The 24,813-nt window shown below is 37.5% G+C and overlaps 2 protein-coding genes across 10 annotated transcripts in view; one reads left to right on the top strand and one right to left on the bottom strand.

Annotated features, from left to right (window-relative positions):
- The window catches only part of chdh (choline dehydrogenase), a 77,044-nt gene extending 58,763 nt beyond the window's left edge, over positions 1 to 18,281 (top strand). The window contains exon 9 of the mRNA XM_053624720.1: positions 18,203 to 18,281. The gene's annotated coding sequence lies outside the window, so the exon portion shown is untranslated. The remainder of the gene's footprint in view (positions 1 to 18,202) is intronic.
- Positions 1 to 24,813, bottom strand: part of cacna1db (calcium channel, voltage-dependent, L type, alpha 1D subunit, b) — a 151,477-nt gene that overhangs the window by 30,445 nt on the left and 96,219 nt on the right. For 4 of the 9 annotated variants that reach the window (XM_053624709.1, XM_053624711.1, XM_053624708.1 and 1 more), the window contains exons 11-28: positions 23,143 to 23,181; positions 22,623 to 22,783; positions 20,265 to 20,490; positions 19,248 to 19,455; positions 18,253 to 18,373; positions 15,824 to 15,938; positions 15,114 to 15,174; positions 14,958 to 15,012; positions 14,730 to 14,856; positions 13,341 to 13,470; positions 10,652 to 10,711; positions 10,519 to 10,578; positions 6,328 to 6,434; positions 5,927 to 6,014; positions 2,656 to 2,763; positions 2,469 to 2,521; positions 663 to 809; positions 301 to 502 (exon numbers count right to left, since the gene is read on the bottom strand). In XM_053624709.1, coding sequence (XP_053480684.1) covers positions 301 to 502; positions 663 to 809; positions 2,469 to 2,521; positions 2,656 to 2,763; positions 5,927 to 6,014; positions 6,328 to 6,434; positions 10,519 to 10,578; positions 10,652 to 10,711; positions 13,341 to 13,470; positions 14,730 to 14,856; positions 14,958 to 15,012; positions 15,114 to 15,174; positions 15,824 to 15,938; positions 18,253 to 18,373; positions 19,248 to 19,455; positions 20,265 to 20,490; positions 22,623 to 22,783; positions 23,143 to 23,181 — 2,068 coding nt within the window. The remainder of the gene's footprint in view (positions 1 to 300; positions 503 to 662; positions 810 to 2,468; positions 2,522 to 2,655; positions 2,764 to 5,926; positions 6,015 to 6,327; positions 6,435 to 10,518; positions 10,579 to 10,651; positions 10,712 to 13,340; positions 13,471 to 14,729; positions 14,857 to 14,957; positions 15,013 to 15,113; positions 15,175 to 15,823; positions 15,939 to 18,252; positions 18,374 to 19,247; positions 19,456 to 20,264; positions 20,491 to 22,622; positions 22,784 to 23,142; positions 23,182 to 24,813) is intronic. The other 5 variants (XM_053624710.1, XM_053624714.1, XM_053624715.1 and 2 more) reach the window with 5 other exon arrangements.

Below are 24,813 nucleotides of genomic sequence, written 5' to 3'. Positions count from 1 at the left end.
AAATGAGATGAAAGGAACAGGAAAAGAAAGGGGGGCGCTGATTGCAAGACCACTACCAATAAACACCACTATAAATTCAGTCAATGTGATTTTTTTATCCTACACTGCAACATTCCAGTAAATGTTTGATGCACAATTTTACTTACTAAATTTAACAGAACAGAAGGCTATGTATCACTTTCGATCCTGCTTGTGTGAATAAAACCAAACAGCAAACAAATGCTCCAGCCTGAATTAAATAAATCTTATGTCACTATCTAACGAGAAGAAAAATACATCAAAATCCATCAGCCTTCAGACCTGGTTTTTGTCCAGCTCACAGTTCTTGTACTCCTTCTCTCCCTGCTCCTGGAAGGTGACGATGACGAAACCCACAAAGATGTTCATCATGAAGAAGGCGATGATGATGATGTAGATAATGAAGAAGATAGAGATCTCGATGCGGTAGTTGTAGATGGGCCCCATGTTTTCTCGGTTTGAGTCTATAGCCTTGTATAAGAGGCTTGAGGGAAAAAACGCATACAAATAGCCAAAAAGGTGATACATAAGTAAAATAAAATACAGAGTCCAAGGCAACATCTGCATTTGGTAAAGCTTACTATACGTATATGAAACTCTATGAATGTATTTATGTGTGTGTTTTAAAGATGGAAGGTTCTTACGTTGGCCAGCCCTCAAAGGTTGACACAGTGAAAAGAGCCATCATAGCATTCAGAACGTTGTCAAAGTTGAATTCACTGTTTAACCACTTCCTCTCCCGCACTTGTGGCAATGCATTATCACCAATATTATACAGTATGAATGTCCCCCTGTAGAAAGGAAAGTAGAGAGTCAGCTTACACACACACACACACACACACACACACACACACACACCACACAAGGGGTGTAACACAATGCCACTATCCGTATCTACTTAATGCTCCAAATATTTATATATGTATTCTGATTTGTATCCCAAGTGGGTGTGGCCTATATCAGGTTGCATTTATTTATCGATTTACTATAATGAAATACTACCACTACCACTCTACCCCTAGAAAACAGTTGGAAAACATTCAAAGGTACAAATGCCAACACTGTCATCATGGTCTGTGAATTCCACCTCTGACATTTCCTCAACCTCAGCAACATCACTCAAGAGCCTAAACCAAATGCATTTGGTTGAAATTTAAATGCAATTTATTATTATTATTTTTATATATTATTATATATAAATTTAGTTTGCAGTTGTTAAGGATGAATGAATGATCCAGATAAAAGGTCTGGAGTTGATTCCAACTGTTGAATGTGCATTTGGTAGCTGTTCATGGGAACTCTGAATATGTGGTCCAAAGAGGTGTCGAGGCCATCATTAGGTTGAAAAAACAAAAAACTGTCATATCAGAAAGACAGCCGTAACGTTAGGAGTGGCCAAATCAACAGTGTGGTACATTCTTAAAAAGAAGGAATGCACTGGCAAGCTCAGCAACACCAAAAAAGCCTGGAAGTAAAACTAGAACTAAAGTGGATGATCGCAGAATTCTTTCCTTGGTAAAGAAAAACCCTTTCACAATATCTATCCGAGTCAACAACACTCTGGAGGATGTAGCCGTATCATTATCAAAGTCTACAATCAAGAGACCCCTTCATGAATGTAAATACAGAGGGTTTACCTCAAGATGCAAACCACAGGACAGATGAAATCAAGACTGCCTTGCACCAGAAAGATGGGAAGAGAAGAGTACAGAGAAGGAAAGGACGGGCTCATGATCCAAAGCATACCACATCATCCGTTATGGCATGGGCATGTATGGCTGCCAGTGGAACTGGGTCACTGGTGTTTATTGATGATGTGACTGCTAATAGAAGTAGCAGGATGAATTCTTAAGTGTATAGAGCTGTACTTTCACTCAAATGCTGCACAACTGATAGGACAGTGCAGGATAGTACAGATGGATAATGAGCCAAAACATACCATGAAAGCAACCCAAGAGCTTCTTAAATGGAATGTTCTTACATCCCTGAGTCAGTCACCTGACCTAAATCCAATTGTGCATGCTTATCAGTTACAAAACTGAGACAAAAAAGTCAAAACTGAAGGCAATAAGGCCCACAAATAAGTGGCAACTGAAGGCAGCTGCAGTAAAGGCCTGGCAAAACATCTCAAGGGAGGAAACTCAGCATTTGATGATGTCCATGGGTTCCAGACTTCAGGCAGTCATTGACGAGAAAGGATTTGCATCCAAGTATTAAAAATTATCCTTATATTTATAACGATGCTAGTCTGACTCTGCAAAAAAAAAAGGCTGTAATTCCTTAACAGTTAATGCAATATTTTTTTAAATTAAAGCTGAAAGCTTAAACTTCAATCACATCTTGATTGCTTCATTAAAGATGCACTGTGGTAGTGTACAGAGGCAAAATTATAATGTAAAAAAAAGTGTGTCACTGTCCAAATACTTATGGACCTGACTCTTAACACTCACTTGCATTCTTGTTCACTCGACTTGGCTTCGTCTGTACAGCGGTAAAACTTCCCCTAGTGAAAACAAATACTGTACTTTACACCTCAGTTCAACTATGTGCTAGTATACTGTGCAGAAAAAGTCTCTATATTCATAATGAGATATAAGGAAAAGAATGATTACTTCAATTATTGTTTGATCAAGTTACCTTGAAGAGCTGCACCCCAATACAGGCAAACATGAACTGTAGCAGAGTGGTGACGATCATGATGTTGCCGATGGTTCTGATGGCCACAAACACACACTGCACGACATGCTACAAAGAGCAAATTGCATCAGATTAAAGTTCAGGTGTTTCATATGAAATGACCTGAGTGTTCATTTTGACACATAACTTGGATTTAGTTTTAGTTTCAAACAAGTTCAGTAAGGAAGACACAAATGTTAATAAACTGGCTCAAGATCCCTTTCTAGAACCTCCACACTAACTGTCCCTCAGTGGTGGAATGAACTTCCAACCTCAATCTGGACAGCAGAATCTGTCACTATCATCAAAAAACAGCTAAAAACCCACCTCTTCCATGAGCACGTAACTAACCCCTAAAACGTCACCCCACATTATCCTTTAAAATTTTTTTTAAATTACTCTGGCTCTTATGCCTCTACTCTGCACACTCTGCTTTTCTAGAACTCAATTAAAAAATCTTGTACGGTAGCACAACTTGTATTGTTCTCCACTTGTTATATCACTTTGCTTGTATTTCCTCATTTGTAAGTCGTGTTGGATAAAAGCATCTGCTAAATGAATAAATGTAAATGTAAATTGAGGTCTTATTAAATAAATACTAATGTCAGAACAAGTAAACAGTATACAGGAGTAAACTACTTCACATTAAAAAAAGGAATTTAAACTTCCTTTTTTTGTGATTGTCAGTGGTTCCTGTAACATTTCAGAAATTGGCAATGTCACGAAAGTCCTGTTTATTGTGTTGATGTGAGCGTATTGGTGTATGAGGTGTATGAGTTGACTGATCACAAAATGATATCATAAATAAAGAACATATATAAGAATAAATAAAAAAAACAACAATCCCTCTTGGCAGTTCAAAAGCAGTCCAGTTCTCCAGGAAAACAGGGCTTTGTGAATTAGTCAGCCTTTCTAAATGAGTCACTAAGCTGAACAAATGGATTTCAGCCATCACACCTGCACTGAGCTGTTGCTTCTGTTGCTGACGGGTTTCGCAATTGGAAACTGCAATCGCACTTATTTGATCCAAGACTGACTGACTCTAGCATCTGTAAATCAACAAATAGCCTTATGCCTTATAGCTGTGGACCTGTCACTGGCTAGAAAAACTGACTCATACACTGAAAAAAACAGGGTGAATCTGACCATTCAGAACATAAAAAAAAAACAAAAACATGCAAACACAAACTGCATTAGTAAACTCAGAACAGCTCATACATATATAAAACGGACTTTCTTTAAGTTTACATTATATACTCTATGTATATCTTGGTGTTTGGTCACAACAGAGGTTCACTCCTCATTCATTCAACTGGTCAGTGTGTTTCCCATGTTGCCTTACTACAAGTATTTCAGTGCATGCAATAGCAGTCAACATTGGGCTGGTTGTGAAATATTATTATTATTATTATTATTATATATATATTATTGTATAATATGGACGTACAATCATTATATAAAGTAACACAAAATAGCAACTATTATTTGCTATGTTATATTGCTGGAGCTGATTGTTGACTGTCTTAGACAATGGCATGATCAACTGAACGAATCAGGAACAAATCTGAAGGACTCATTTAACACAACTGAAATGACTTGAATCAGTGAAAGGACTGAAAGTTTTATCTGTAGTCAGAGTCAATCTTTTTTTCCCCTCCAATGTGTGTCAATACTTCTTAAATGAAACAGCAGATCATTTTACTGGAGTGCTAAAACCTTTGATGTGCATCAGGTAAATAAAACGTCTGCAGTGAGTGAAACTATCTTACTGCTATAACAATCATTAACATGCAGCATAGAGAAGTGGGTGATTGGGCACTTTCAAAATGTTTCTGTACTGATGATTGCATACACTTAACAAAAGTAAATTGAAGTAAGTGACTTTGATACGGTGTCATCAGGCATGTTAATTCTAGTTAGCTAATATTATATTGGGATGATAACACACATAAGTGCTTATTAGATACATCTAATAATACATAAGTAGTTTAGAGCTGACATACACCGAACAGCCAAAACATTAAAACCACTGACAGGTGACGTGAGTAACATTGATCATCTCGTTACAGTGGCATCTGTCAAGGGCTGGGCTATATTAGGCAGCAAGTGAACAGTTAGTTCTCAAAGTTGATGTGTTGGAAGAAGGTAAAAGAGGCAAGCATAAGGATCTGAGCAACTCAGACAAGGGCCAAATTGTATTGGCTAGAAGACTGGGTCAGAACATCACCAAAACAGCAGGTCTTGTGGGGTGTTCCTGGTATGCAGTGGTCAGTACCTACCAAAAGTGGTCCAAGGAAGGTCAGCTGGTGAACCGGCGTTAGGGTCATGGGCGCCCAGTGCTCATTGATGTGCATGGGGAACAAAGGCTAGCCCTTCTGGTCCAATCCCATAGAAGAGCTACTGTAGCAGAAATTTCTGAAAAAGTTAATGCTGGCTATGATAGAAAAGTGTCAGAACACTTGCTGAGTATGGAGCTGTGTAGCTGCAGACCGGTCAGAGTGCCCATGATGACTCCTGTCCATCGCTGAAAGCACCTACAATGGGCACGTATCAGAGTATCAGATCTGGACCATGGAGCAATGGAAAAAGGTAGCCTGGTCTGAGGAATCACGTTTTCTTTTACATCATGTGGATTGCTGAGTGCATGCACATCGCTTACCTGGGGAAGAGATGGCACCAGGATGCACTATAAGAAGAGGGCAAGCCGGTGGAGACAGTGTGATGCTCTGGGCAATGTTCTGCTGGGAAACCTTGGGTCCTGGCATTCATGTGGATGTTATTTTGACACATACCACCTACTTAATCATTGTTGCAGACCAAGTACACCCCTTCATTGCAACGGAATTCCCTAATGGCAGTGGCCTCTTTCAGCAGGATAATGCATCCTGACACGCTACAAAAATTGTTCAGGAATGGTTTGAGAAACATGACAAAGAGTCACAAGGTGTTGACTTGGCATCCAAATTCCCCAGATTTCCATCTGATCAAGCATGTGTGGGATGTGTTGGACAAACAAGTCTGGTCCATGGAGGCTCCACCTCACAACTTACAGGACTTAAAGGACCTGCTGCTAGTGTTGTGGTGCCAGATACCACAGCACACCTTCAGAGATCTGGTGGATCTACACAATATTAGGCAGGTGGTTTTAATGTTATGGCTTATTGGCGTATGCACACACTCAAAAACAGCCAAGATCTATTTTCTGTTTTAACAAACCAAGCAGTGGTCTTACTTTGAGTCCTTTGGCCCTGTTGATGGCTCTAAGAGGACGAAGCACCCGCAGTACTCTTAGAATCTTTACAACGGAGATGGCTGAGGACCTGTGAACACAACACACACAATTTACAATAAACCTTTCTATACCACTTTCTCTACAGTTACACTTAAACCAGGGTCCACATATATTTGTATTTTTTAGTAAAGCATATCTGAGGCCTTTAAATAATTCAGTGAAGCTATGCACTTTATTAAAATTTAAAACAATAAACTATTTCATACTTCATCACCTCATAAAAAACCAATCACACTAACCAATTTTTGTAATCAAATGTAGCTTTTTGTTTAGTTTTGTTGTTAAGAATTTTTTTTTTGTTCTATGGTTATGTTATTCTCTCTGTGCTGTATGGTACATACTGTATGCCAAAGGACACCAAAGAGACTCCAACAACTAGCAAATCCAGCAGGTTGAAGTAGTTTCTGCAGAATGCTCCTTTGTGTAGGAACGCACCATAGGCCGTCATCTGAATGAAAATGTCACAGTATGAATAACAGCCCAACAGACACATAACAATCAACATACAAAAAAGTAAAAGCAACGGTCAGAAATGACTGCAACCATGTATACATTTACCATCCTCTCAAATATCAAAGATTATGTGATATTAGATCATTCAGAGTAGTTGTGGTATTATTTCAGTAGAATTGTGGTATGGTCTCGGAATGTGACTTCAGTGGAATATTCCAGTGTTTCTTCAGCATCAACATCAATCTACCGCAACTGTGTTATTACAACAAACAAGAATTTCCTGCTTGTCTTTATGAAAACAGAAAGCATGTTTACTCCAAGTCATAGACTTCCAATATAACCATGTGTTCATACTGGCAGCAACACAACACAACAAAGTGACTGAAATTAATGAAATTTCAATGACAGCTGGCAATTTCCAGCAACAGATGGTTAAACGACTGGGATGCATGGACAGGGCAAGCGTTGAATATTATCCATATATTAACATAAACTGCACGTCATTGAAACGACTTCTTTCCACTGGCAAGTTCTGTAATTAACCAGGCTGACTACGCAACATTCGGTAATCACTACAATACTGACCTGCGAGTAACTAGCAATCTTAAATGTTATTAAGAATAATTGCATTCCTGGTACTAGATATGTGCATATTATTATTATTATTATTATTATTAGTAGTAGTAGTAGTAGTAGTAGTAGTAGTAGTAGTAGTAGTATTCTTATTTATTTTTTATTATTTTGCAGTTAAATGTTATTATTCTTTTAAATATAATTAATAAATAGTACTATTTAATATTATTTATCAAATATATTATTATTAATACTGTCATTACTATATATATCATAGTCATTATTTATTATATATATCACAATTGTTGCACCCTGAATTGCATCCAGCTGTTATTTCTACCTCCGCTGTAATGTAATTTACACTGAGCCTACCATTTCCGCTTGTAATATTTGTATATTAGGTGCAATATTTGTGTAGCAGGATTATAGTTGTGCTGTGTTGTCTGAGATGTGTGTATTGAATGTATCATGTTGTGACCAAACACCAGAAATCATGAAGAGGCTCATTCTGACACTAGTAGACAGGGATGCACTACGCAGACGCATTTTATATACAAGCATTTCCTTGCAGAATTTTTATTTGTGGTAAGATGGGTGGATGTTCTGTAGTTATCCTCTATAGATATAGTAATTTTTATGGATATCGCACTAACCTATTGCTACCAGTGAAGTCCTGTTTTCATCCAGCAGTAAACTAAAGATAGAAACGCAACACAATCTGAGCAACACTAGATAAAAACTTGCTGCTGGTATGAACACAGGGAAAGGCCAAACAATGCTCCATCCTTTTCCGAGTACAGTGAAATTCCTGTTTGTGGTGAATATCAACATGCTATGTATGGGGTAGACAGAGACTAGGTTGAAAAAAAAAGGTTGGAATTTTCCTTTATGGACAAGTACATTAACTTCTCTAAAGTGTTATTACTTGAATAATACAATTAAATATATCACTGCTGTAGTTTATATTCAGATATACAACCACAATTCCAAAAAAGTTGGGGCGCTATGTAAAATGTAAATAAATGTAAATAAAAACAAAATGCAATGATTTGCAAATCTCATAAACCCATGAGTTATTCACAATAGAACATAGAAAACATATCAAATGTTTAAACTGAGGAAATGTACCATTTTAAGGAAAAATAAGGTAATTTTGAATTTGATGGCCACAACATGTCTCCAAAAAGTTGGGACAGGGGCAACAAAAGGCTGGAAAAGTAAGTGTTACTAAAACAAAACAGCTGGAGGAACATTTTCAAATAATTAGGTTAATTGGCAACAGGTCAATAACATGATTGGGTATAAAAAAGTGTATTTTAGAGAGGCAGAGTCTCTCAGAAGTAAAGATGGGATGGAATCTGGATGGAAGCATATGTTGCTCTAAAACCTGTATATACCTGTCAGCATTGATGGTGCCTTTCCTGATGTGCAAGCTGCCCATTCCATAGGCACTAATGTACCCCATACCATCAGAGATGTAGGCATTTGAACTGAGCACTGATAAAAAGCCGGATGGTCTCTTTAGATTAGAGGACGCGGCATCCATGGTTTCCAAAAATAATTTCAAATTTCGATTCGTCTGACCACAGAACAGTTTTCCACTTTGCCTCAGTCCATTTTAAATGAGCTTTGGCCAAGAGATGATTTTTGGATCATGTTCACATATGGCTTCTTCTTTGCATGATAGAGCTTTAACCAGCATCTGTGGATGGCACGGTGAACTGTGTTCACAGACAATGAGTTCTGGAGGTGTTTCTAAGCTCATGCAGTGATTTCCATTACAGAATCATGCCAGATTCACAGAGATTTCTACAGATTCTTGGAATATTTTGGTGATATTATGTACTATAAATGATGAGATATTCATAGTCTTCGCAATTTTACGTTGAGGAACATTTTTCTGAAATTGTTCCATAAATTGTATACGCAGTTTTTCACACATTGGTGAACCTCTGCCCATCTTTACTTCTGAAAGCCTCTCTAAGATACTCTTTTTACACCCAATCATGCTACTGACCTGTTGCCAATTAACCTCCAGCTGTTTCTTTTTAGTAACACTTACTTTTCCAGCCTTTTGTTGCCCCCGTCCCAACTTTTTTCAGATGTGTTGCGGTCATCGAATTCAAAATTACCTTATTTTTTTCTTAAAATGGCACATTTACTCAATTTAAACATTTGATATGTTTTCTATGTTCTACTGTGAATAACATATGGGTTTATGAGATTTGCAAATCATTATATTCTGTTTTTATTTGCATTTTACACAGTGTCCCAACTTTTTTGGAATTGGTGTTGTAATATACTGACTGACACTTCTAGGCATTTTGTAAATGAAAATGTCTACCAGGTTTATGAATGAGCCATAATAATGTAATAAAAATCAACAGATGTGGTTTTTGACATTATACGTCTTTCTTATAATGTCAGCATGTTAATTGGTAGTTGAAATAAGGAATTCAATGACATATGCATGGAAATGATTGAAGAAGAAGAAGAAGAAGGAGAAGAAAAAAAACAGACTAGTGCAATCATAACTGTGATTTATACTCTCTTTACACACATGCCTAGTTTTACAACAGATTGTGCCTTAGGATGCATGAAATGACTTTCAATCCCTCTGAACTCCACCACACAAAACACCACTCTCAGCACAATACAAAAACAATTAGACAACGTAACACTGTCTCCAAGTCAAACAAAGAGGGCTTTACATTTGATGTGCACAACATTCTACCATCCACTAGCCGCTGCAGGCAACATTGTACAGACATCAACCAAACAAAAGCCAAACCAGACAGTGTTTTCAAACAGTCTCAAAAGTCTACCTGGGGCACTATAGTTTCTTATGATAAACATGCTCTTTTTTTGTTAACAATATGGGATTGGCGGCATTAAAAACAGACAAAACACAAGATAAAGAAGATGCCAAATCAGTCCATTTAATCTGGAAACCCTCTACTGGGAGAGTTTCATAAACGCTGCTAAAAATTCCCACATCTGGTTCCAGAAGGTCAGTTTTTAAACTTTTGATGCACTGAAATACAGACTGAAGTGCAGATGCAATGTTTCATGATGTGCACGTGCATGAATACCATGACGTTTATGGGTATGAATACCATGCAACCTCTTGCACCGAAGTAAACATCTCACAGTAGGCAAACCTGAAGCTAAAGTTTTAGACCTACCACATATTCCAGAAAAAGATAATGGAGTATTACTATGGGGTTAAGCAATGTTGGTGTTGGTTTAAAGACTTTAAAGTTAAGTTACATTGCACTGTAATAAGCCATTACATTCCAGCAAATTACAGATCTAAAAAAAAAAAAAAAAAGACTATAAAGCATAGTTTTTCATATGCCAAACAGGAATGCTTTTTAGATATCTTCGTTTACTTATGAAGAGGAGCAATGCTAACAAACACATAACAGTGCAATGGCCTCTGTGAGACGACTTGACACAAAAACGGTGATGCAGCAAGGCTGCCCATGCCAGAGAAACGAGTTTACCTTTAATACGATCTCAAAGGTAAATATACTAGTGAAGACATAATCAGCATAGCCTAGGACCTGTGGAGGCAAGAGTCATACCATTAACAATGCTTAGCTAGTACAAAACTTCAAGGCATGGAGAAGCAATTACCTTCAGTAGGATCTCTACTGTAAAGATAGCTGTGAAGGCATAGTCAAAATAACCAAGAATCTGTAAAAGGGCAACATGACAGTTAAGCACAGACAACAAGGAGTGTTGGTGACAAGTCTAATTTACAGAACTTTCTCCTCACCCCCAATGAAGTAAAAGAGCCATGACTTTGGATATTTAACTGGAGCTATGAGGCTAACGTAGATAACAATTGATGAAAATAATGAAATACAATGCCTTGCATAAGTATTCAACCCTCTTTAACTTTTGCTACATTTTGAAATTGTAGAACCTTTAACAATTGGAGAATATTTTCCAACATGCCTGTTGGCAAACTCCAAATGGGATCTGTTCCACAAAGCCTAGCTTTGTGGAGTGTCCAGGAAATGGCTGGTACTATGAAAAGTTTCTCCCATCTGAGCTGTCTCTCCAGCTCCTGGGTACCTTTTTGACTAATTCTCTCCTTACCTGGTCACTGACGTCCAAGGATACTTATGCAAGGCACTGGATATACCCATGCACTGACCTCAAAACACAAGCCTTGATTAAAGACCTGCTGATGTGGTTCAGGACACAATAACTGAAATTTGTAGAAATGTACAAAATGTCACCATGTATCTGAACACTGTAACTGTGACAAACTGCACACCAGTGGAGGAGCCGAATGCATGTGCAGAACTGACCAATGTAAATTAAAAAAAAAAAAAACAAACAGCAAAATCAAAGATGGAACAATAAGGCTAAGGAGTAAGCAAGACTTCAAAATGATGTGTAGACCAATGGTTCTCAAAGTGTGGTCTAGGGACCCTGTAGTAGCATAGCCATTTGGTCTGTGATTTTTTTTTTTTTTTTTTTTACATTTTGCTACGGTGGTGACAATCACGACCCACCATTATTATAAATGCATTTACACCAAACAGCCATAATATTAAAACCATTGACAGGTAAAGTGAATAACATTGATTATCTCATTACAGTGGCACCTGTCAAGGGGTGAGATATATTAGGCAGTTCTCGAAGTTGATGTGTTGAAAACTGGAAAAAAGGGCAACTTTGACAAGGGACAAATTGTGATGGCTAGACGACTGAGTCAGAACATCTCCAAAACTGCAGGTATTGTGGGTGTTCCTGTTATGCACTGGTTAGTACCTAGCAAAAGTAGTCCAAGAAAGGACAAATTGTGAACTGGCGACAGGGGCACCCAAGGCTCACTGATGCACAAGGGGAGTGAAGGCTAGCCTGTCTGGTCCAATCCCACAGAAGTGCTACTGTAGCACAAATTGCTGAAAAAGTTAATGCTGGCTACGATAGAAAGGTGTCAGAACACACAGTGCATTGCAGCTTGCTGCTTATGGGGCTGTGTTGCTGCAGCCCGGTCAGGGCATGTGAGCATTAGAACTGGACCATGGAGCAATGAAAGAAGGTGGCCTGGTCTGATGAATCACATTTTCTTTTACATCACGTGGACATCCAGGCGCATATGCGTCGCTTACCTGGGGAAGAGATGGCACCAGGATGCACTATGGGAAGAAGACAAGCCGGTAGAGGCAGTGGGCAATGTTCTGCTGGGAAACCTTGGGTCCTGGCATTCATATGGATGTTACTTTGACACGTACCACCTACCTAAACATTGTTGCAGACCAAGTACACCTCTTCATGGCAACGATATTCCCTAATAGCAGTGGCCTCTTTCAGCAGGATAATGCGCCCTGCCACACTGCAAAAATTGTTCAGAAATGGTTTGAGGAACATGACAAAGAGTCGAACGTGTTGACTTGGCCTCCAAATTCCCCAGATCTCAATCCGATCGAGCATCTGTGGGATGTGATGGACAAACAAGTCTGATCCATGGAGGCCTCACCTCGCAACTTACAGGACTTAAAGGAATCAGATACAACTGGATCTATGTATGGGGTATAGATCAGGATGCCAGATACAACTGATGATTAAAAAAATGTGTAAGATATAAGTTACAGGTAATAGTTCAGATGACCTGGAAATTAATTAGTATTCTGGTAATGAAGACCTTTGGTAGTGTGGCATGGATTTGTCAAGTGACACCCACATTATGAAGGCAGCATTCATGTTTTATTCCTACTGTATTTTGGTATTAACCACAACAACAAGTAGTTACTTGGTGGTTACATTTATACTAGTGATACTGACAGCACATCCCCCAGGCCCCAAATATTGAAGGCAGAGTGGTTCAAATGGTTAATTTATCTGCTATTTTACAAAATCGCTTATTTTACAACAATATTGCATAACTTAAATAGTAATAATACATTAGCCCAAGAGCTCCAGTACAAAACTATAGAAGAAAATGTTTGCAACACATCTGATTAACTACATTTAGGGTAAGTGGAAATTTTTTCAAATTTGATTTTACAATAAACCATTCCTTTTAAACACAAGTCATCAAGATTTAAATGAATTAATTGATTGATCTAAAAAAAGAGCATTCATCTCGTTATTCTTTCATCTCTGCACATAGACAACTGCATGAAGAAAGTTAATAAGCCATGTATTTTCAGATTAAGCTCTGGAAAGATTTGATGGTGTTAGAAAAATCATGAATAGAAATAAAGTAAATGAATACCTTTGAGCATCTTCAAATTTACAGATAGATGGTATAATTTATCTACTTGTTTTGCTAAGGTTACTGAAGGTACTTAAGGAAAGATCTTACAGTGTTCCGTGCTGAGAGGTTTCGAATGGGGTCCTCAGCTGCCAGCGAGAAGGAGCTAAGCATGATGAAGACGAGGGTAATGTTGGTGAAGATCTGGTGGTTGATCAGACGATAGCAGCCCACACGGAACCTGTGGAAATTTTAGAATGGAGATCAGCTAATGTACATCACCCTCCAGAATTACTGGCACCCTTCATATAAATACCATCAAGCACAATTAACTTGTTGACTTGTTGAGCACATAATTGACTTGAAAGAAAAGTGAGAAGGACGGTGATCGAGGGACAAAAGAGCCCAAAGATTACATTTTCAGAACTGCACAATTTACTTGATTCTTATGGTTGTCAAATTTCAAAACTGAAACTAAGATGTTTGGAAGTACTGCAAGAAAGAAGCCCATCCTGAGAGCATCTCACAAAATACAGTGCCTGAATTTCACCAAGCATCATTAGAGCTATTCAGAGGAGACCAAAATCCAACTTTTTGCTCATGGGTACCATAAGCATGTTGGCTACAAAAAGGAACCATATAGAAGGAAAAGCCCTATTGATGCTTTAGAGATGTAGTGTGGAAGAGGCACTTGTGCAGATTGATCGTATCATGAATTCGTCTAAGTACAAGGATATTTCAGCCCAGAATATGGCTGCCTCTGCTAGGAGGTTCAGATTTGGCTTTCAACAGGATCGAGCTAAACATACTTCCAAATCAGCACAGAACACAGGTTTAAAAAACACAAAAGCAATGTTTTGCAAAGATTTGAACCCTACTGAAATCTTGTGGTGTGAATTGAAGAGGAAACGAAAAAACCTAAAAATATTAAAGGAGCATTCTGCATGAAAGAGTAAACCATGACCCCTCAACAAGTGTCTTCATTACAGGAAGAGACTCAGTGCTGTATTCTCTCCAGGGCAAGCATTGTTAAATATTTATTGCAACATTGCTGATCATTGTGAAACCCATCCATCCATTTTCCATACTGCTTATGGGGGTCGTGGGGAGACTGGAGTCTATCCAAGGGAACTCGGGCACAAAGTGGGGGACACCCTGGGCGGGGTGCCAACCCATCACAGCCCATACACTCGCACACCCATGCACACATTACAGACAATTTGGAAATGCCAATCAGCCTACAACGCATGTCTTTGACTGGGGGAGGAAACCGGAGCACCTGGAGGAAACCCCTGAAGCACGGGGAGAACATGCAAACTCCATGCAGGTTGGAGGTGGGATTTGAACCCCCAACCCTGGAGGTGTGAGGCAAACGTTCCAACCACTAAGCCGCCCTGCTGCCACCATTTTGAAAACACTGTTGTGTAAAAAAAAAAAACAACAACAACAACGTAAAAATTCAGATCGTGCATGTGGTACGTGTTTATGTGCTCATCTCACGGATTTGTGTGGCTGAAGATGAAGAAAGCGCTGCCCTCAGGAATGGGCGGAATCTTCTCCTTGAGGCTAAAGTCCGACAGCTTCTGAGGACGGGGTTCTGATGGAACATCTTGGTCATCATCCACATCTGTATATGCACACACATACAGTCAGGGATCATGTCTTAAAATATATCTGACCGTCTTTATAGTGTAGACTGAATAAAATCCCTTTAAGCAGAAAGCGCACCTGTAGAATTAACTGCCTCTCTTTCCTCATCCCCTGTGTCCTCCTCTAATGCACCCTGTGAGACAATTAACACATGGCATATTATAAATGTGTAGACGGCCACCAAGAACATTTTTTTAAAGGAACATTCATGTCTAATGTTTCAAAAATAACTACCTTAGTTTCTCCATCTTCACCTCCTTTATCCTCTTCTTTCTTGTCCATGCTACCTTTCCTTCTGAAAGAGACACCTCAAATTATTAATACATCACTTTTTCATCGTAATCTCGATCTAAAAAAACATTAGCATGTGTATGAGTACCATCAACAAGAATTTCAACACAATATTTCCCAATACTGAGAAAAACCGGAAACATATTTACTCAAAACACCATCAATAGATGTCTAAAGGCAGTTGTTGGTGCAGTAAATAGGAAAATGGTGGCTAAGTGGTTAAAGGCTCTGGGTTACTGATCAGAAGGTCAGGAGTTCAAGCCGCAGCACTGCCAAGCTACCACTGTTGGGACCTTGAGCAAGGCCCTTAACCCTAAATTGCTTAGCTGTATAAATGAGATAAATGTAAGTCACTCTGGATAAGGGCGTCTGCCAAATGACATGTAAATGTAAAATGTAAATAAATGCTTATGCAAAGCATGTATTTTAGTAAAACCCTAAATTTAGCCAAAGGTTTTGGGACTTTCCCTTTCTGTGATGGGACTACTATTTCAGAGTTTTTTTTTGTGTGTACATGTGGCTCAAAGAAAACTAGGAAATGTCGTGGTTTTCACCTGACTGCACATGGATACCACATAGCTTTAAGTAAATTAGTTACACTGTACATTGTACAGGAGCATCTAAACCGACATTCACTTTGTGGTGCCAATTACCTGGCTCTCTTCTTCCTCTTGTTCTCCTCCTCTTGTTCTTTCTGTGCCGAGTTCAGGCTCTCCGCATCCGCCAGGTTGTCCACGGCAATGGCCAAGAATACATTCAGCAGGATGTCTTATGCAAATAGTCAAGGATCATAAATAAGTGCAAGTTACAGAGACAAACCCCAAATCACATTCAATAAGCAAAAAAGATTGTGAATTCTGTGAGTAAAATACAATAACATACTAAACATGTCACAACATGTAAGCAAAAGTGCTTACTTAGTTGTTTGTTTTTTGTTTTGTTTTTTTAAAAAGGTGTACATTAGTACCACAGTGAATATTGTTATGTAATATATAGAAAATATAGGAATACAGAGTACAGAGTGACTTTTACATAATATTAAGCAATAACCATATACTTGTAGCACTAAAGTCATACAAGTCACAAAGAATAAAAACCGAAAAAAATGGCATTTACACATATAAAATGAAAAAGTCTATTTCATATTCTTTTTATATCACAGCACTGTGTACTGCTAATTTGTTTACTATAACAGCAGCTCAGAGAGTAGTTTCAAGGCTGCAAGGTTTACATTGATGGCACGCTCTAATATGTCATTGTTTTTATACTAACAACTACAGTGCTGTGAAAAAGTATTTGCCCCATCCTGATTTCTTCTGTTTTTTTATATATCTCATACTAAATAGTTTTAGATCTTCAAACAATATACAACATAAAACAAAGGCAACCTGAGTAAACACACAATACAGTTTTTATAATTATTTTTCTTTATTGAAGCAAAAAAAAACCTCACATCACCCATGTGAAAAACTAATTGCCCCCTTAAACTTAAAATCTGGTTGTGCCACCTTTAGCAGCAATAACTGCAAACAAATGCTTCTGATAACTGGAGATCAGTCTTTCACAGCACTTTGAAATTTTGGCCCACTCTTCTTTACAGAACTGTTTTAATTCAGCCACATTGCAGAGTTTTCAAGAATGATCTGCCCGTGTAAGGTCCTGCCACAGCATCCCAATTGGTTGAAGTCAGGACTTTGTCTAGACCACTCCAAAATTTCATTTTTTTGAACCATTCAGAGGTCGACTTACTCCTATACTTTGGATCATTTTCTTGCTGCACAATCCAGTTCTTTTTGTGGAATTCACTGTTTAGTTTACACCAGATGTAACGGGCCCCCTGTCTTCCAAACAGTTCCACTTTCGACTCATCAATCCATGAAACATTCTCCCAAAAGGTTTGAGGATCATCAAGGTGTGTTCTGGCAAAATCCAGATGAGCCTTAATGTTCTTCTGGGTCAGCAGTGATTTTCACCTCGCCACTCTTCCATGGATGCCATTTTTGCCCAGTGTCTTTCTGATAGTGGAGTCACGAACAGTGACCTTTATTGATGCAAGACAGGCCTGTAGGTCCTTTGATGTTGTCCTTGGCTCTTTTGTGACTTGCTGGATGAGTAGTTGCTGTGCTCTTAGACGAATTTTGGAAGGTCGGCCACTTCTGGGAAGGTTCATTACTGTGCCAAACTTTTTTCCATTTTGAGATAATGGAAATTATCCATCCAATCTGTGGTTCTTTGGAGTCCCAGAGCCTTTGAAATAGCTTTGTAACCCTTCCCAGTCTGATGTATTTCAATCACCTTCTTCCTCATCATTTCTGAAATTTCTTTCAACTTTGGCATAGTGTGTTACTGGGTAAGACCTTTTAACCAACTTCATGCTGTTCAAAAGTTCTATTTAAGTGTTAATTTGACTGAAGAGGGTTTGCAGTAATCAGGCCTGGTTGTGCATTTTGTGTATAAACTGTATTTTGTGTTTACTCAGGTTGCCTTTATTTTATCTTGGATTTTGTTTTAATTTCTGAAATAATTTAGTATGAGATATACACAAAAACAGAAGAAATACTTTTTCACAGCACTGTACTTGTATGGCCAATGCTTGCATACTGTAAATAGATTAAAAACCATGTGTAATTGTTGATATGGTGAAGTTTTCTGTGAGACGTTGTTCATTTAGCATTTTTGGAAGGAGTTTAAAGTGTCAAAGCCTTTTAAATTCAGAGATAAAGCTGTAACTTTAAGTTCCGACAAGTCTTCCGAAAATAAAAGGAAAGGCGGTTGAGGGACCAACTGGTTATAGCAGCTATAACGCAAGTGAACTAACTTTCTTGGCTATACCAAACATTAAATGTAAATATAAATTAATTAAATGTATGTAATTCTTTAATTAATATATTTTTTTTATCATTATGGAATTGTGGGATCAGAGGAATAAAACACTTTGGGACCGTGCTGTTATTGGAAAATAATCAACTTCATCATCACACCAACCTGTTGTTGATTATTATATATATTATATTTTGCCGTTGTTACAACAGCTACAAGACAATATATTCCTCCTTGTGGATGGACATCATTTGAAGGATACAGTTTCCACAGATGAAAAGAATGATGAAGTAGATGCACACCATCATGCCTGAAGAGGAAGGGCCTCCATATGCCATGATCCCATCATACATCACTGCGTTCCAGTCCTCACCTGTCAGGATCTGAGCACACACACACAGGTTTGACTTAGCATCCTTGTGAGGACCTTCCACTGACCTAACTATTAATGTAGCTAATTAACGCCATGCTACACCTAAGTATAACTGTAAACGTAACCTCAGTAACCAAAAGGAAATATTTTGGCTGTTTTAGTTTAGTTTAATTTAGTTCTTCTTTTTTTCTTAAAGCTGCAGTTTTCCTCAAGGGGTTTTCCCAAATGTCTCCATAAGGATAAAACTGTCAGACATCCTTATTCTCACTACTCTTCCTAAAGAGATTGGTGCGGCAGTGCTTTAGTCCTTTGTTCTGTCCAGCTATCTCACCTCCTCATCTGTACACTTTGCTCAAACAGATCAGGCTTCAAAGCTTCAGCTGAGCCGATTCTCTGATATAACTAAGCACAGCTGCGTCACTCTGCATTCTGTAGTTTTGTCTTAATCCCTCTGCCAGGTCTGTCTCTCTGAAACCTTATTATTTATCATTCAATTCATAACCTGATTATAATTATTAGTTACATTTGTGCCACGCTAACAATAGTTTATCTTTCCAAAATTTTGCTTTAACTACAGGAGATACATGCCTTGCATCAAAACTTCACCAATGAGTCGAAAGACATCAACAAACCAGTAGGTGAGCTTGAAAAATACAACACTATTGTACAATTATAGAAAATGAATCTTAGATGAACAAGGCTGTTTCATGATGAGCGTGCTGTACTAAAACATGTACGGAGAAGAAGTAATCGTATATCGTATCAACCAAATCACAGACCCATCTGGCATTTGGATCAGAGAGCTTTTAGTTAGTGTCACTATGTATGGAAGCCACACACACACACACACACACACACACACACACACACACACACACACACACCTGAAAGACAGTGAGCAAGGCCTGAGGGAAGTTGTCAAAGTTGCTCCTTTTGGTCATTGTTTCATCAAAGTTGAATTTGCCACCAAAGAGCTGCATGCCAAGCAGGCTGAAGATGATGATGAAGAGGAAGAGCAGCAGTAACAAGGAGGCAATGGACTTCATGGAGTTCAGCAGAGAGGCAACTAAGTTACTCAGAGAAGCCCAGTGACTGAAAAAGGACAAAAAGCAAAAAAGAAATGCATAAAATGAATTTTAAAATATGCAACTTTAAATCTATGTGAAACTGGCTAAAATAATGAGAAACACTTATAGTTTTTACGGTTGATCTAGTGCTTATTCACTGAAAATACATGCATTTGGTATCATGTTTTGAAGAGAAAAGAATATTCAGGCTTATTCAAAAGTGCTGGTAGATCATGTATCCTGTACACATTTTTACCTAAGTTTGTCTCCACTAATACTCTGAGTACAGACCTTAATATATGAGATATATTAAAATACTACTACTACTACTACTACTACTAATAATAATAAATAAAATAAAAGAAGAATAAATAAAAAAAAACTAAAGGAACTAAAATATTTTTCTTAAATTATTTTACATTAAAATTTCATTACAATTCTTTTTAGTTTTATTTTACATTTAAAATAAAAATATATTTTAAAATATTATTTTAAATTAAATACATTTCAATTGAATTTTAAATGAAATGAAAATAAATTACATTTAAAAACACATTTTAAAATTAGAATTATCCCATACAACTCAAGTCTTTTATACAGTTATTTCAAATGCATACTATTCATTAACTACTATGAATTATTTAGTACAGCAGGGAATCTAATAGGATAAGTATGTTTGGTAAGGGAAGGAATTTAAGATTGGACAGGCTGATCAGTTTTGGGAGTTTAAGGGGTTAAAAAACTAACAAAGATAATGTGTGTGCAGTCCACGAAAAACATAGAGGCCACGATCAAGTTTAGATTTGTCAAATAAGAGTTCTGCTCGTCACTCACCGGGTGACTTTAAAGATGCGGAGCAGACGGACGCAACGGAACACGGAGATACCGAGAGGTGACATGATCTCCAGCTCGACGAGGATGGTCTCCACAATGCCGCCGCACACCACAAAACAGTCGAAGCGGTTGAACAGAGACACGAAATACGCCTGCAGGCCCAAGCTGTACATCTTAATCAGCATCTCACAGGTGAACATGGCCAGCAACACCTTATTGGCTACATCTGCAGAAAAAAAATGTGTAGTTTATCAGTTTTAAAGCAATTATTGACCAGATGTATTTTCATGACAGTTTAGGCCAGTAATAGTTTGTTCTGAATCTAACCTTAAGGACAGAATCCACCCTGAAAGACTTTCTTTATAATTAACGTGATCTTCAATCATGTCCAAGATTGATTTAGTAATGAAATTCTGGGTTGGCTTTTTTAGATTAGATCCTGCATTACCCACAATGCCATTCGACTACCGATAGTGGTGCATTGAGATTTAGCCCTCACTACTTCTCTACCTAAAGAGATTAATGCATCAGTGCTTTTGTCCTTTATTCTGTCCAGCTATTTCACATTCTCATCTGAACTCTCTGCTCAAACAGGTTCCAAAGCTTCAGCCGAGCCGAACTTCTCTTGACTCTCTGACCATAACTCAGTACTGCTTTTAGCTGCACTGCATTCTGGAATTTTGAGTCCAACCATCATTGACTACATTTACATGCACAGCAAATTCTGTTTATGGTCTATATTCAGTTTGCAGCCATATTCCGTTAACGATGTTTAGGCAGCGGAATATTCCTGTATACATCGTTGTTGTAAGAATGCCTGAGTTGCTATTTCTAAATACCTAGCCTCCAGCTAAGCATCAATTCCTTGCAAACTGAGCATGCGCATACATCTCCTTTCAGTGGATTTTCTGAATAAGGTGTTTACGTGCAACAAATTTCTGATTAAAGATTATTCAAGGGGTGAGAATCAGAATTATGGGAATCAGAATATTATCTTAATCTGAATCGGGCAATGGAATTGCGGAGTTTACATTACTCCACTACTTCTACACTGGATTTCTCATTAATATGACATTAAAAATGGTGAGTAATAAAAGAACGCTTGCTCTTTTCTTTTTAGGCACTAACAGCAAAACCTGACTGTTTATGCTTGCTCATTTAAGTTTGAGATTGCAGAACTTTTTTCAATTCTATTAAACACCATTGTAACTGAGCTACAGTAGCAATGTCCCCCTGTGACATTAGAGCAGCTGACATTAGACAACTGCTAACCTTTAAAAAAAAAAATATTAAAATAAAACATTGTTTTGTTTTTTTTTATTTTGTACTTTCTTTTCCAGTCGAATCTCTTCCAGATTTTCAACTTTTAATAACAAGCCTGAACGACTTGTACTGTGTCATGATTTGACCATGGAAAAAAATTATCTTAGTCCCTGTCTCATGACCTCTATTTCTCACATGCACACATGCTTGCCATCAGGAGATCCCCAAATATGTGACTGGCTTTTGGGTGTTTTCTTCCATGAACAAAGTTCATTAATCTATGATGCATTACATATTTGAATGAATCTTATACTGTATCGGGGTGTCACGATACCCCAAACATATCTCACAATACTATACCAGCGGAAGTATCACGATACCAGGCAATATTGTGTTATTTCATCATTCAAATGTACAAAATGAACCAAATTTACAGAAATACTTAAATATAAATGAAAACAGACAACCTGAATTTTACTCTGAATACTTTATTAATGAGAAGGAATAACTGACTGTTGGAAAAACTCAAGAAAAAGAATACAGTTGGCAAGTAACTAATTCAATGTGCCACATTTTACATCTATTGTTCCTTTTAGCAGTTAAATAATGCAAATGGAAATTGTCCTCAGAGTACTAAGAATTAACACATCGTTAGGAATAAATAACTGAATTTGGAAACGAACTCCAAAAAAATAAAAATAAAACTGGGAATGTTAGCTCGCTTACTATCAAACAGGAAATCTTTAAACATTAAGGTAAAGAATTTAGGTTCAATGAAGTGTACTAACCTTTTTGTATTCTGCAAAAGCAGTAGGATGTGTCGTTTTAGTGAAAATAGTATTAACTGCCGCACATAAATACAACTTTACTAACGGTACTACTGTATTGGCGATACAACCGTTTAAATAATACAGTGGCATCGGAGATGTTTTGAAGCTTTAGTATCGTGATACTACCATAGTACCGGTATACCGTGCAACCCTAATACTACTGTTATAAAATCATAAAAGAATGCTTGGCCCAATGGGAAATCCATTCAGTAGTGTATAGACCTTGAGGGTAAACTCATTTTGCCAGGCATGTGCAATTGTTTACCTTGTACTTCAGTGAGCCAGACAGGCTGGTTGTAGTGTTCAGAGGATATGGTGAGAGTGTTCAGGAACACCAGGACAATGACCAGCCAGTAGAAGCTGGTAGATTTCACCGCTGCTCTGCACTTCCTGCGACAGAATCTGTTCCAGCGTCGCCAACTACGGCTAGAGAAGGACGGAGGCGTCAGTGAAACGCTTTCTTTACAGTAGATATAACAGTCATGCCACGTTTCACAATGTGTTCAACATGAGTGTGAACTGATAATGTACATTTGTGTGTGTATGTGTGTGTGTGTGTGTGTCAGTGCAGATAATGTGATAATTCAGATAATGTTGGTGGTCACAATAAAGTAAAAGTGCACAACAAAAGATATGCATGGTCATAGCTTTGAAGAACATGAGGTGTAAAACTACACAAACACTGACATGCAGGAAATCTGAATCTGTTTTTTTTTTTTTTTTCCACAGGAAATAAAGATGAGGCATGCAAGGCTGAGGTTGAACACAGCATAAAAAACACTTACTTGTTTACTGACCTGAACTTTGACTTAGTAATTTTTTGACTGAAAGAGTGACATAATAATGCAGTTATTAGAACACACTTCAAAATGCACTGCTGTTAAAGGACACTGTCTTACACCACAATCCAAATATTAACAATTTGATCAAATTCTTATTTAAATGAATGCAATAACATTATGAGTAAAAAAAAAACAATTAAAAAAACACCACTTACACTTTCGATGAAGCCCATATTCATAAATCATTATAAGTGTGTTTGTAATTTTTTGGTAAAAGTTGGTAATGATTCCTTGTAAGCATTTTTTTTATAAACTCTAATAATAAAGCCTCCTAAAGCTCTAATTTTGTTTAATGTTTAAAAACAAAACACCTTTTTATTTGCATTTTATTATTTTTTTTTAAATGATGTGTCTGTCATGTTAGAGCTACATCATCCCCAGCACATCACATGACCAGGCCGATCATTCACACCTCTTTCCTGTTGCACCTATTTAGCTTCCCTATTTAAATTCTGGTTTCTGTGTGCTCCTTTTTCAATCTTTTGTCATATGTAAACTATTTTCGGCTGTAGTCTGTACATGATTCCGGCCTTCTGATCATAGTTCATGTTAATGGTTTTTATTTTCACTATGTTCCTTTCTGTGTTTTCTTTAACAAAACCACCTGCACGTGCATCCGCCTCCATTTATTTGACAGTGTCTGTTATTTTTGGTGGGTATTTTTTTTTTCTTTTTTTGGTGAACAATTGTTTTTATTTTGTCTGTATGTGTTTTTGCCATTAAGCTGGAATTAAGTGATTTGTAATTTAATGTTACTCAAACTAGAGACAGCAAGATACCATTGTTTCTTTTCCGATCCCAATACTGATACTGAACCTTTGAGTATCAGCCGATACTGATACCCATCCCATATTATGTTCTTTAAAAACTACCAAGCTTTACATTTTTTTTTTAACTGAAGCACTTCACAGTTAAATTCTTTCACAAAAAAAACCACTTACATTGTAAATATCTTTTCCTAACAAAAGGAAAACAAGTCAAGTCTATTTGCGTATATGTAAGCAGTTCCGAAAATAAATTCCTTTTCCAAATCCACTTCCAGTCTTTGCCGTTTGTTAAAGTATCTAATATGCGATGTTTTTTCCGATATCCAATCCACCATTTTTTGCTGGTAATGGCCCAATACCAATACTGGGTAATGGAATAGTGCCATCTCTAACTCATGGCAGTGACTTAGGCAGTGACTTTGACTTAGTAATTTTTTGACTGAAAGAGTGACATAATAATGCAGTTATTAGAACACAGTTCTAATTAGTACCCAGTTATTAGAACACTGGGTAATGGAACAGTGCCATCTCTAACTCATGGTAGTCCATCTGGCACCAACAACCATCTGATGTGAACTTTAAACTGAAGCTCTTGATCTGTAGCTACATGACTTTACGCATTGCGCCGCTGCCACAAAATTGGCTGATTGGATAACTGCACAAATTAGTGTATGTAACACTTAGTTAAGGAGATGCGTGTGTGTGTGTGTGTCCTTGTCATTTTCGTAATTAATCTGAAATAAGTGTTTCTAAATTATATTACAAAAACAAAGTTAGAAATAACTTTTAAGGAAAATAAAAAAAAGTCTTACATTTTACTTATAATGTGGAATGATTTAACATTCAC

The sequence above is a fragment of the Ictalurus furcatus genome, chromosome 5, assembly GCF_023375685.1.
Source record: "Ictalurus furcatus strain D&B chromosome 5, Billie_1.0, whole genome shotgun sequence".
Classification (NCBI taxonomy): Eukaryota; Metazoa; Chordata; class Actinopteri; order Siluriformes; family Ictaluridae; genus Ictalurus; species Ictalurus furcatus.
The sequence above is the reverse complement of the archived record's forward strand: the minus strand, read 5'-3'. Positions and strand labels throughout refer to the sequence as shown.